This window comes from Gekko japonicus, unplaced genomic scaffold (genome assembly GCF_001447785.1).
Source record: "Gekko japonicus isolate JY-2015 unplaced genomic scaffold, Gekko_japonicus_V1.1 scaffold846, whole genome shotgun sequence".
NCBI classification, from domain to species: domain Eukaryota; kingdom Metazoa; phylum Chordata; class Lepidosauria; order Squamata; family Gekkonidae; genus Gekko; species Gekko japonicus.
The window spans coordinates 334,859-348,071 of NW_015164696.1; the positions used below are offsets into that span (position 1 = coordinate 334,859).

Below are 13,213 nucleotides of genomic sequence, written 5' to 3' on the forward strand. Positions count from 1 at the left end.
TTCTTCTTCTTCTTCTTCTTCTTCTTCTTCTTCTTCTTCTTCTTCTTCTTCTTCTTCTTCTTCTTCTTCTTCTTCTTCTTCTTCTTCTTCTTCTAGCAGCAACCAAAAAGAATTCAACTCAAATGAAGCAACAAACTCTTGGTCGTAATGTCAGTTTCTAAAACATTCATCTCTGGAGGTGATTCAGAGGGAGGCCAGGGATGTGGTACAACTAAGGCCATCCGATCAAAGTGCCAGCTGTAAAAACCTGTTACCTCTTCTCCGCCTCATAAACAGAGAGGAAGCCATTCAAGAGTTTGCGGTTTGGAAGCCATGGTCGAGGTGATAAACACACTTGTAAACATTTCCCCTCATGTTTATGGCTTCTGGCCTCCCTCGCTACCCCTCCGTTCTTCTCATCATTAAATCTGTTTTTAAGAAAACAACCACCAGCATTGGTGGCTCAGCACAGGTTTCCTCTTACTCTGATTTAGGGAAGGCGTAATTAGGGAAGTCAAGTGTCAACCAAGGGCAGTAGCCATTTACAAGCTCCCGGGTTTGACGCCTGCAACGGTTCCCCCTCGACTCCTCCGGCTGCCCCTGAGTTCCTGGGGGCCAAATATGCTTCTCGCGCCTCGTCAGCCGGAGGAGCAGCCGGAGGAGTCGAGGGGAGGCGGAGAAAGTTTTCCTGGCGGACGGGGGGGGGAGATGAGGCGCGAGAAGTGGTTTTGGCGCCAGCGGGGCTGGGGAGGGAACATTTAAAGAGATCTGCCGGTGGCGCCGGCGCCCCCCCCCGCGGTCCGTCAGGAAAACTTTCCCCGCCTCCCCTCGACTCCTCCGGCTGCCCCTGAGTTCCTGGGGGCCAAATATGCTTCTCGCGCCTCGACCTTGTCGCTGGGAGACGAGGCGCGAGAAGTGGTTTTGGCGCCAGGGGGCCCGGGGAGGGGACATTTAAAGAGATCTGCCGGTGGCGCCGGCGCCCCGCGCCCGCGCCCCCCCGGAAAACTTCCCCCGCCTCCCCTCGGCTCCTCCGGCTGCCCCTGCCGGCTCGGGGCGTCCCTGAGCTCCCAAGAGCAAACTGTGCTCCTCGCCTCCCAGCGGCCTTGGCGCAAGGAGTGGTTTTGCCTCCAGAAGGGCGGGAGAGACGCTCTTTAAAGAGCCAGGAGGGATGATAGCAGGTGGGAAAAGAATAAAGTGGATAATAGAAGTAGCGTGTGCACTTTGTGCAGCGGTGGCCATATCTCTTTAAAGAGCCCCTTACGAGGGGTGGGGGAGCCGGAATGACCTCCCGTTATCACACGCGAGAGGTGGATTTTCTATCTTGGCCGTGATGGGGCATGGAGGGGGGGGGAATTACACCTATTAATTTCTGTCTGCAATACGTCTGCTAAACGGAGCAGAGAAGCAAGGTGCGTTGAGAGAAACTGATGATCGCTCCTGATTCATAAACACGGAATACAAAATTGTCACTACAACGCCGCATCTCTCCTTGGCCCTTATGGGAGCGCCTTCTTTTCACCGGTCCCCCGACGCCTAAATGAGCGACAGCAAAAAGAAGCTCCCCCTCCCGCCCTCTAGGGGACGCACTTCCCCTAGTCAAAACTTTTCTTCTCGCCTCTTGTAATCGGCTACCCGCAGTGGAACTCCACTTTCGATCTCCGTATTGTTCCGGTTCTGTCACGTGAACGGAAGCAAGGAAGTGCGGAGAGGGCGGGGCAGGAAAGCTCGGCCCTCAGTGTCAGCTGTGGAGGAGTGGGGTGGAGAAGGGACTTCGGTCGGTCCGGCAGCGGCGCAAGCTTTTATGGTAAGGAGTGGGAAGCGGCTGTCAGTCCCCGGAGTGGGTGCGGGCTTGAGATTTTGGAGCCTTGGTGGTGACTGTCCCATTGAGGGTTGCTCGTTGGGTTTCCAGTGCCTCTCTTTCTTTCTCTCCCCCCCCCCCCCCATTTCAATTTTATTATAACAACAACAACAAAATGATATATACGCACACATTCAGTAATTGGTGGGTTTGTTACAGAGACTAGTTAACGTTACTACTTTCAGACTTTACAAGTATTACGCAATATATTTTTCAGCCTCCCCTCTTTCTATACACCCTTGTGGGGGCATCCTCAAGAGCCTTATTTTTTTCCTGCTTCTGTGGAAGCCTGGGTCTCTGAGTGCAAATGGTGTTAACATCACCTAGAATTGTCACTTAAAATTATCACCGTGGTTCTCTGTTCAAACCAATACTTTCATTGTTATTTAGAAGAACTGCTAATTGTACTCCACAAGACTTCAAAGTGTGTGACCCACAAAATTTGTGCTTCAAAGATTCACTCTCTGATCTAACCCCATCCCCTTTGTAATGTTCTCCATTAAAAGAATTCCCAGTATGATTTCTTCTCATAGATCTGAAGAAGGGCACTGTGGCTCACACCAGCTTGTATTGAAATAAATGTTGTCAGTTTATAAGACGCCATCGGTCTTTTATTTTGGTTTGGGTTTCTGAGGCAGCCTTTCCTGCATGGCTCAGTTGTGTTCCCCTTCACTTGGAAGCAAGCCCTATGTTCATTATCGCTGCCCAGCACATTGTTATACATATGTGGTTCTCCTGTTCTTATTTCATATTAAAGGGAGAAAAAAGAAGACCAGGGGGATTAAGGTTTATGAAAATATGTATGGGATGGAGAAAGAGGATACAGAGAACTCTTCCATAATACTAGAACTTGCGGGCGCTCAGTGAAATTGATAGGTGGTAGATTCAGGATGTACAAAATGAAATAAGTTCTTTACTCAATGACTAATTAAATTGTGGAACTCACTGAGAGTGGATGTAGTGATAGCTGCTGGTATATATGGCTTTACCAGAGGATTAGACAGATTCATGGAGGATAGGTGCATCAATGGTTACTAGCCAAGATAACTAAAGGAAACTTCCATGTTCAGGCTGTAAACCTTTGAATATCAGTGCTAGAAGTCAACATCAATGGAGAACTTGGTTTCTGTGCTCTGTCGTTGGCACTTCAGGGCAACTTGGCTGCTGTGCAAAACAGGATTCTGGACTACTGGTCTGATCCAGGAGGACACCTCCTATGTTCTTATGTTCTAAGAATCTTGTGAGGTGAGTTAGGCTGAGAGTATGTCACTGGGCCAAGATCACTCAGTGAACTTTTTGGTGTGTTGGGATTTGAACCCAAGTATCCCAGAACCTTGTCTGATACTGTAATCACACAATCCTGGGCTGAATAGGGCTTACTCTTCTGTAGAACTGCAGTGCAATGTTATCCGAAAATAATGTAGAGGCCCCCCCCTTTTGAACTTATCCTCATATATTGCCACATACAAATAAAGTAATAACAAATGTATTAATTCCAATTGAAAATTAATAGGTTTTAAAAAGACCAATGTGATCAAGAAAGTCAGCTTTTAACTCTGTCAAATCCTGATGCCAGGTAGCCATACAGGTTGTGTACCTGGCTAGGAAAACAACCTCTGAATTAGGTTGAAATTGGCACATGGTCAAAAAGGACTGGTTAATAACTGTTCCTTACTGTGGTTTTTTAGAGTCTGGTAAGTGATGGTTGAGTGTTTCAAAACATTCTCAATGCCACATGTATGCTTCTACTTGCTCTCCCATGACCTGGATGTTCTGATATGTAGACTTTAAAATCTTTGGCTACCTTGACATTGTAAAGTGCTCTGTTCACACTTAAGCCTGGTTCATTTTCTTTTAAATGTAGCAGATTTTGATATAGGCAATGTGATGTAATCATGTAACAACTGACTCAGTTGTGATTGCTATTCTGAGTGATTAGAGTTGTGGGTTTATATAGTAAAGATTTTTCCACTGGTAGAAAAGGGGAGGCTAGGATTCCCGTTGAGCAACGAAAAGGCTATGCTGGGAATCCTGGGTGTTGTGTAGGCAAAAGCTGCATGGTGCTGTTGTAAGGAAAGAAACTGGGTGAAATTGAGTGAAAACACTGTCTGGCTGCAACTCTATAGTATGTGAGAGAGTCCTTTATGCAGTACCCCACTTAGCATTTTAAGCTGATATCTCCCGTATGTTATGTCTCTTGAGAAAACACTTAAAATATGAACTGTTGGTATTCCTCTAAAAACTTAGTGTTCATTCAGTTCAATTGCACTTTATGTTAATGGATGTCTTTGCATTTCAGAGTAAGGTATGTACATCTGAACATTTCTTTCTTTGATTACCAGGAGTTCAGAGTGTCTTGTAAGTGAACCAGACAAGCAAAATATCTGAGCAGTATCCAAAATCTTTACCGCTCAGAGAAAATGACTGCAATCAAGCATGCCTTACAGAGGGACATTTTCACTCCAAATGATGAACGCTTATTGAGCATTGTTAATGTTTGCAAAGCAGGAAAAAAGAAGAGAAACTGCTTCTTGTGTGCCACAGGTATGAGTTTTTGAAGCTTGGGCAAGTATTTTCGTACAGTCCTTCTGACTATAATTTTCACTGAGATTAATTTGTTTCTAAAGCTTACAGTGGATCTGTCCTCTTGCACTGCACAGGGAACACTCCATAAATGCTATCCACATTGATGGCGCAATATAAAATAATATCCTAATTTGAGGGGGAAAGTATATGGCTACCTGTGTACAATAGCTTATTTTATATTTTCAGTTCAAAGGCTCTCCTGTGAAAGCTGACGTAGAATGTCATCATTTAAGGCCACGCATAAATGGTGGTTTAGGGTAACACCCGAAACCCAAGTGTATACTTCACCACTACTACCTGGAGAAGAGATTCTTGTCAAGCGAAACCAGATGAGCAACTTTGCATTTATGGACTGTTGAGGAAAGCTGGAAGTTGAATATGACTGTGGATATTGCTCTGCAAAACTTGCAAGCCTTCCTCTGAGATAGCAGAAAGTGCCATATTTCTTAGATACCAACATTTTGCATGCCTGGAATTTTTTAAGCCCCATTTGTGTAGTTTGGTATAGTGGTTAAGTGCACGGACTATAATCCGGGAGAACTGGGTTTGATTCCCCACTCCTCCACTTGCACCTGGCTGGATGACCTTGGGCAAGCCATAGTTCTGATAAGAGCTGTTCTTGAAAAAGAGCAGTTTCTGTCAAGAGCTCTCTCAGCCCTACCTACCTCACAGGGTGTCTGTTGTGGGGAGGAAGAGGGAAAGGAGTTTGTAAGCCGCTCTGAGACACCTTTGGGTAGTGAAGGGCGGGGTATAAATCCAATCTCCTCTTCTTCTTCTTGTTACGTGGAGGCTTCTTACAAATGCCATCTACGTCCCGCTGAAATCTTAGTACATCTGAAGTGGTATTTGAAGCCTGTGGTCTTCTATCTGATCATAGCCCAATTTAAAACTTGTAGGGCTGGAGAGTTTGGGAATCTGTTTTAAAGTAGATGATTTCTCAATTGCAGCAAGGAGGAAAGTCAATCTGTATATCAGTGTCTTCCTCTAGAAATTAATTATGTACTGTTCTTTACAGTGACGACTGAACGCCCGGTGCAGGTGAATGTAGTAAAGGTGAAAAAGTCTGATAAAGGAGATTTCTACAAGAGGCAGACTGTGTGGGCACTTCGAGATCTTGTGGTTGTTGATGCCAAGGATGCCATCAAAGTATGTCTTCATTGTAATGGCCTGTTTTGCAACGTCTTCATTCTGCTGAGGCTTTGAAATTGCCAGTTAGCTTCAGGGTCTGGGTTGCAATCCTTGGTGGGTTTACTTGGAGAAATAGGTCTCCTGGAGCTTAGTGGGACTCACGATTGAGTGTATATAGGATACATGAACACATGAAGCTGCCTTATACTGAATCAGACTCTTGGTCCATCAAAGTCAGTATTGTCTACTCAGACTGGCAGCAGCTCTCCAGGATCTGAGATCTTTCCCATCACCTACTGCCAGATCCTTTAACTGGAGATGTCAGGGATTGAACCTGCAACCTTCTGCATGCCAAGCAGATGCTCTGCCAGTGAGCCACAGTCCCTCTGTGGCTTCATATGTAATTTTTCTGGGTTCATATGTAATCTGTTTTCATATCTGGGTTCATATGTAATCTGTTCAGAAGATACTCTCTTTTGGAGGGACTTTAGGTCAGAGAGTTGTTTTCTTTGCTTCCATGTACAAAATGAGGCATTTCGGCTGGATAACGAGCAAACTTTACTTAGAAACTTTCTTCTCAATAACAACATGTCTGAATTTGCTGCTTGTAAGAAGCTTGTCTAAGAATTCTAATCACCAGCCTTTTATTGACTTCCCTATGCAAGTATTAAACCTTTATTCTCTTTATTTGGATAGAGGCCATATCATTTCTGTGTCACATGGGCAGCATCTTGTGTACCATTAGTACTAAAAGAGTCCACAGTCTTCCGTAACATGGCTTTGTTTCTTGCCTGGTTTTAGGAAAATCCTGAATTTGACCTACATTTTGACAAGGTGTACAAATGGGTCGCCAGCAGCTCTCCAGAGAAGAACACTTTCATTTCATGTATTTGGAAACTCAATCAGCGTTATCTTAGAAAGAAGATTGACTTCATAAATGTTAGTTCTCAGCTTTTGGAAGGTAAAATGTTTAGACTGATTTTTTTTCATGGTGTACATTATGGTTGAAAAATTACTTCAGCCCACAGAATAAGTTTTTTAAAAAATCTTCTTTATTCTTGAATGCCTGCATGAGAATAACCCTAACAGTAAGCGAGACTTATTTTTGAACTGTCGTACATCTTGTACCCTCGTCCTAAACACACTGGGGTGATTTCAGTGGGGGCATTTACGTAATCATTGTGTTAGAGCCATTGCCTGCTGCTTTTTTTTATTTGTTAATTTTAAAGCAGAAGCTTCAGATGGGTTGCAGAAATTTTTATTACATTTCTACTGGCCTGTCTTCCAAGAGCCTTAAGGCAGTGTGGTAGGAGTGGTAATAATAATAATTTTGCCATTTTGCCATTCAATCAAAGGGGTTCAAATAGGTAAAACTGTGTTTAGTACAAGCAAATTCCTTATTCAATTCACCATGTTCAAGGAAAGTATCTACCCCCACAAAAGCTCGAGACACCGATACGTTTACAGACAAAAGCATAAACATATATAGGCAAACTGACATCAGGATCTTGCAGAACTTTTACACCAATTGCACAATGACAACTGAATACTGCACCAAATCTAAATCAATAGAAAAGCAATCCATACTTCCTTTCTATCAAATTTTTAAGAATATTACTACCTTATAGCAGGGCTTTTTTTGTAGAAAAAGACCAGCAGCAACTCTTTAGCATAATAGGCCACACCCAACAGCAGAAACATATTAGCATATTAGGCCACACACCCGACAGCACAGCTCATTTGCATATTAGGCTGCACCTCCATGTTACCAGAAGTGTGGCCATCCAGCCACACCGACCTTTTGCTTCTTATTCTGTTTACCTTGTTTGTTGTCAAAACCCAGGGCCTTTTTTTGTAGCAGGGACTCCTTTGCATGTTAGGCCACACACCCCTAATGTAGCCAATCCTAATGAGTTTCTGCTGTTGGGTGGTGCCTATTATGCTAATGAGCTCCTGCTGGGCGTGGCCCACTCGGGAGCCAGCCGGAACTCCGTTCCTGTGCGTTCCTGCCCAAAAATAGCCCTGCCTTATAGTATGCTGCAAGTGCAACAAGAACTGCGGACTGCTATAATGTAAGGAAACAGGATCTGTGTTAAAGATTAGTTTGCCTTTTGAGGCAAGGAATGCACACTTTTGGAGACTTCAACTGAAAACATGGATAGCAGTGCTGATTCAACACTGGGTCAAATGTTCCCCTCAGTTCTTTACAGTTCTTTACTTGACCTTCACTGACACGGCCACACCATGGCTCACTCACACTTTACCTTTTTCTCCTTCACAACAATTGTGTGCGGTAGGTTAGTCTGAAAGATAGTGGCTGGCCCAGGGTCACCCAGTGACTCGTGGCTGAGTAGAGATGTCAGGGTAGGATTCCATGGCCCATGTCCAGCACTCTGTCCATCATTTCACACTGGCTCTCATAAAAAGTCTAATGAATCATTAAAATGATATCATGAATTCATTGCCCAATACTACAATTGATCACAGTTGCCAGAACAGCTCATAAAAATGCTTGGCAAAATGGTTCCTCGTGAAGGAAAAGGAGGAGGAAGCATTGAGTGATCTCCTTGAGGGTGGGGGGAGTTCTGAAAATTCGTCCTCTCCAAAATGGAAACATGCCTGCCCTGCACAGCAGCCAATCAAACTCCAGGTACTGTTGGAACTCAAACAGCAAAGCGTGAAAGGGGGTGTGCGTTGCGTACTTGATGTAGGGAGGAAGGTTCTTAGAGAGCCGAGGGCATTTAGGGTTTGTAAAGGAACTAATCCATGCTTTGCACTGAGCCCCAAGCAAGCTGATAATTGAAATGATTGAGAGAGTTTTTCTGTTCTCGATCCCCCAAAGCAAGAAACAAGCAGCAGTGTTGTGAAGCAGTAGTTAGCGTCATTCGTATTTGGGCTTGGTGTGGGTAGGATTCTCTAGGAACATAGCTCCTTAGTTGGAGGAGGAGGAGGAGCCCTGCTTATGTGAGTGAAATTAATGATTCATGCATTTGCTTGGCTGGAAGTACCGTTGAAATCAGTGATTCTTGAAAATGCTGCCGTGTTTTATGAAATGCCATTAAGGACATTCCATAGTTCTAGGTGGCTTGACTTCTTTTGCAGAGAAAGAGCCTACATAACACTTAATTTTAAATTTGAGTAAATAAAGGGTTGTCCGATAAATCTGCTGTGTCTTTTGTCAGGTTAATTCTCAGAATAACCACTGAATGTATGTTCAGACTATTGAGGGAACTTGCAGTTTGTTTGTAATAGTAATTATAAACTTGCATGCTGGCATGTCTGTAATATAGTAATTGACTAAGTTCAATTCTTGCAGTCTCCCAAGCATTGTGCATGTATAGATATGATTTTGGGGTTTGTGGTAATCTTAAAAATTCTCAGTTTTTCAAGCCCCGAGACTGTAACTTTCAAAACTTGTTGCCATTAAAAAAAAACTGTGTTCATTCTCTGCTTAGCTAATATTCTTTGCTTCCTTTCTTCTGCTTCTCTTATACCTTTTAACTCTCCAGAACTGCCTAAAGTTGCAGAAGGTGCGTAACACCTTTTTCCTTCCTTTGTTCTTCTCTTCTATATGACTAACTCAGTTGTTTTTTTCTTTTGTTAAAATTGTCTATTTTTCTAGGTAGGTGAGTTAGGGATAATATTGAAAATATTATTTAAAGAGTTTTTAAATCAGTAGTTCTTTGGAGATCTTCATGCTAGAAGGAGAAGTTAAGCTGTTTAAAATGTTTAAAATGTGGGTGGCTATTGTTATGGATCAGTCTAAATTTTTAGTATGGTTCTTGAACTTCAGACATACATTTTTTAATTTCCAGATTAACATTTTGGAGTGTGCCAAGTGCAACACTGTATTTGAAACTTTTGAAATCAGATCATTTTCAACATGTTTATTTTAAAATATCTTGATGCTGAAAGCATTTAAATTGAAAGATTTGGTATGCATTAAATATTATTCCAGAGTAATTAGTCTACATTACTTTTAGCTTTTCTTAACTAAGTTATTATGAAGGGGTGTTTCTTATAATTATCTTGACAGTCATTGAAATCTGTACTTACCTGATTGTGCAGTTAGCCTATCTTAAGCTTATTAATTCCAGGTTTTGTGATTTCATTTTAGGTTAACTTAAGCATTGTGACAGACAAGTTTAGGTACCAGTGACCAATGAGAGCTGATGGAATGTTGTGGTGGGGGGCAGTTGAAAACAGCTTTTAAGAGAGTTGAAGTTGAGAGTTTGTCTGCCTGAGTGAAGCTGTGGAGAAGAGCTTCTTAAAGCTGACTGAAAAAAGTCACTTTGTAACAAAGGATCTGAAATATTGGAATAGGGAAGCAGTTCAAGAGTTCAGTGGAAAAAACTTCATCACCTATATCTGACTTTCTTCAGCGTTGTTGTGTTCTTTTTGTTCACTGGGACTCTTTGCGATTGATTGAGCTAACTCTGATGTTAAGAAATGCTGGTGCAGAGAGGATTGCTCACTGAAACTTAAAATAATAGAATAGAAATAAAGCAGAATAAACCCGCAGTGGAGTAGTGGAATAAACCCGCCCAAGTCAGAAGTTTACCTCCTCAGTGAGAAATAGGTTCTTTGTCGCTGTTTTTTTAAAACTGACACGGGGTATAGCAGTAGGGCTGTTTGTTTACCTGTTAAAATAACAAGGTATCTGGAGAACTATGGATTAAATAGTTCTGTAGGAGAAATCTTGCTTGGACCATACTTGCAATGATGAAATGGGAATTGATGAGGTAATTTACAGACAGCTTTAAACATGTGAAATGTGTATATAGGCTGCATTAGAATGTCTTCTGAATGTTTTGCTTTCTTCAGGAATCATATTGCTCTTTTAATATGTTAGTAATATGGTAAAAGTAGTGCTAATTTTTGCATATACTATTCTGATAAAATTCAACTTTATTAGGTTAAACTGACTGATGAATATTCAGTTGATTATCCAAGGGGAGTGGGACCTTAATAGAAAAAGAACCACAAAACCCCTTTTCGGAGCTCAATTAAGATGTTGTAAGGGCAGGGAAGATGAGAGGGGAAGGAAACTCCTTTTGTAGAACTTTTCAAAGCATCCATAAAATAAAAATGTCTTCAAGAACTCTATCTGCATTCCTTCTTCCTAACCTTTAAATGTTAGAAAAGAAATCTCACAGGGAGGGTAATATTGCTGGCTATCTATTATGCAAAACTGGGATCCCCAAATGCAGTGCATTGGATTCTAAAAATCTGTTTGGCTAATTGCATATGGAGCTTTCCACAAATACAGGAAACTCATCTGTTGTGGAAGAGCCTTGTGCGTTGGTGGAATTCTCTGTATTTTATTTATGTGTTTATTTATTTATTCATCCCTCAAATTTCTACCCCGCCCTCCCAGCTGAAGCCGGCTCGGGGCGGCTTACATAAAATCGGTGCATGATTACAATAAAACAATTAAAACATTTGAAACAGTGCTAAAACCAATTAACAATAACATAATACGTGCTAGTATTGTTGTTATTAAAACAGCAGTCGCTACCCTATCAGCTCTCTTCCCATTATGCTAGCCTTTTTCTAAGCCAGGTAGCACCTTTTCATTAATGCATGAAATCTAATCAGTAACACCAACACCGAGGAATGGAGGAAGAACACATCAGTGTCTCAGAGCAGGCACAGGGGTCAGGTGGTGGCTCTGTATCCAATCACTGCCTCTTTTGCCTGGGCCAGCATCACCTGGCCTTTGGTGGTCTAGCACTAGCAGCAAGGGTTTTCGTTAGCATAACAGATCCACAAGAGCCAGTCCACTAGCCACTGGTGTAAAATTCCAGGCATAATAACATAGTTATGGCCTTGACTGTTCAGCATTTGTAATTTCCCATTGTTCTGTCAGTTCAGAATTATGGGCCTGCATTGTTCAAAACATAACAATGTAAGATAATACAAAGATGTCTCATGAGCCTTACAACAACCCATACAGATTTATTTTGATACAATTGACTCACCAGTTGGTCTATGACCTACACGAATTTGGTCTCACCGTGCCCGTTTCCTAATTGTTTTCCCCCCCCTTGCTCAAGAATCTGTTCCAAGTGGAGAGAATCAGAATGTGGCTGGGGGAGATGAAGAGGTGGTGGATGAATATCAAGAGTTAAATGCAAGAGAGGAACAGGACATTGAAATAATGATGGAAGGCTGTGAATATGCCATTTCTAATGCTGAAGCCTTTGCTGATAAGCTGTCCAGGGAGCTTCAAGTGCTAGATGGGGTAAGGAGCTTTTTCTAAATAGGAATAAGTTTGCTGTATTTCTCAAGGGGTTCTGAAAGAATTCTCTTTTAAGTAGTGTGTGGTTGAGGGTCTGGGACTCATTGCATAATTAGTTTGGGGATTCTGAATTGGGGCAGTTTGTTTCTGAAACCCCTTCACTTCTGAAATTTAGCACTATCGCTACTACACAAGCAGCAAGTATAATGATTATATAGAAGCATTTCCCCCCATTTTTTTTAAAAAAACCGAATCAGTGGTGTTCCAAAATGGTGGCATTAATACTGCACTATTACTCCCCATCTTCAGATTTTTCTAGAATAAAATCAGGAATAAAGGTTGAAAAGGGATTTTTTTTAATGCAGTGTTTTAACCTTTGGTTGATTATACATTTTGCTTTTTAGGCAAACATTCAATCGATTATGGCCTCCGAGAAACAGGTTAACATCCTAATGAAACTTCTTGATGAGGCGCTGAAAGAAGTGGACCAAATTGAAGTGAAATTGAGCAGTTACGAGGAAATGTTGCAGAGCGTGAAAGAACAGATGGACCAGATCTCAGAAAGCAACCATCTCATTCATCTTAGCAACACTAACAACCTGAAGCTGCTGTCTGAGATAGAGTTCCTCGTTGTGAGTACTAACAGATTTCACCTGTTCATTCACACCTGTAGCCTGCCCCATCCAGACAGTTTGAAGAGCAATGAAATAAATATCTATTAAAAGTACACCAGAACTGGGGTGTAATGAGATACTATGCTCTCACATCCAATTAGAGAATCTGGACCCATTAGTCCCCTGAGTCCTCTGTTTTGGCTCCAAGCATGTGGGAAGGAACAAACTTGAATGGGTTTCTGATGTCTGAATGCAGCCTAGTTCTTATTGCCTGTTCTTCATCCAAGAGGTGCAGTATTCTACTCATTTATTCACATAAAATACTAACATGAAAATCGATTTCCAGAATCACAGATTAAAATTTCTGCTCTTCTAAATTTGTCTCAAAAATTATTCTTCCCCCCCCCCTGTAGGGCTTTTAAAAGAGAGCTTTTAAAAGGAAATATTTGTTTTCACAGAACCATATGGATTTGGCAAAAGGTCACATCAAGGCCCTCCAGGAAGGAGATCTCTCATCGTCTCGGGGCATTGAGGCCTGCACTAATGCGGCAGATGCTTTATTGCAGTGTATGAATGTAGCTCTTCAGCCAGGTAAGATTATCGGTAAGGGGGGAGCAGCTGCCGACTTTTTTAGTACTCAGAGCATTCTGGTTGCTTTGTAGTTCTTTCTGTTTTCACAGATCCTCGTAATTTATTTCACTCTTCTGATTCAAGGGCATGACATGCTCCATGCGGTCCAGCAACAGCAGCATCGATTCAGTGACCTGCGGGAGCACTTTGCACGGAGACTGGCCAGCCATCTTGAAA

General features: G+C 42.2%; 1 protein-coding gene across 1 annotated transcript in view; it reads left to right on the forward strand.

Moving 5' to 3' along the window:
- The first annotated feature begins 1,687 nt into the window (after window positions 1–1,687).
- EXOC1 (exocyst complex component 1) overlaps window positions 1,688–13,213 on the forward strand; it is a 27,445-nt gene continuing 15,919 nt past the window's right edge. The window contains exons 1-8 of the mRNA XM_015409453.1: window positions 1,688–1,783; window positions 4,180–4,381; window positions 5,439–5,569; window positions 6,353–6,512; window positions 11,608–11,795; window positions 12,197–12,424; window positions 12,865–12,997; window positions 13,121–13,213. Coding sequence (XP_015264939.1) covers window positions 4,258–4,381; window positions 5,439–5,569; window positions 6,353–6,512; window positions 11,608–11,795; window positions 12,197–12,424; window positions 12,865–12,997; window positions 13,121–13,213 — 1,057 coding nt within the window. The 5' untranslated portion in view covers window positions 1,688–1,783; window positions 4,180–4,257. The remainder of the gene's footprint in view (window positions 1,784–4,179; window positions 4,382–5,438; window positions 5,570–6,352; window positions 6,513–11,607; window positions 11,796–12,196; window positions 12,425–12,864; window positions 12,998–13,120) is intronic.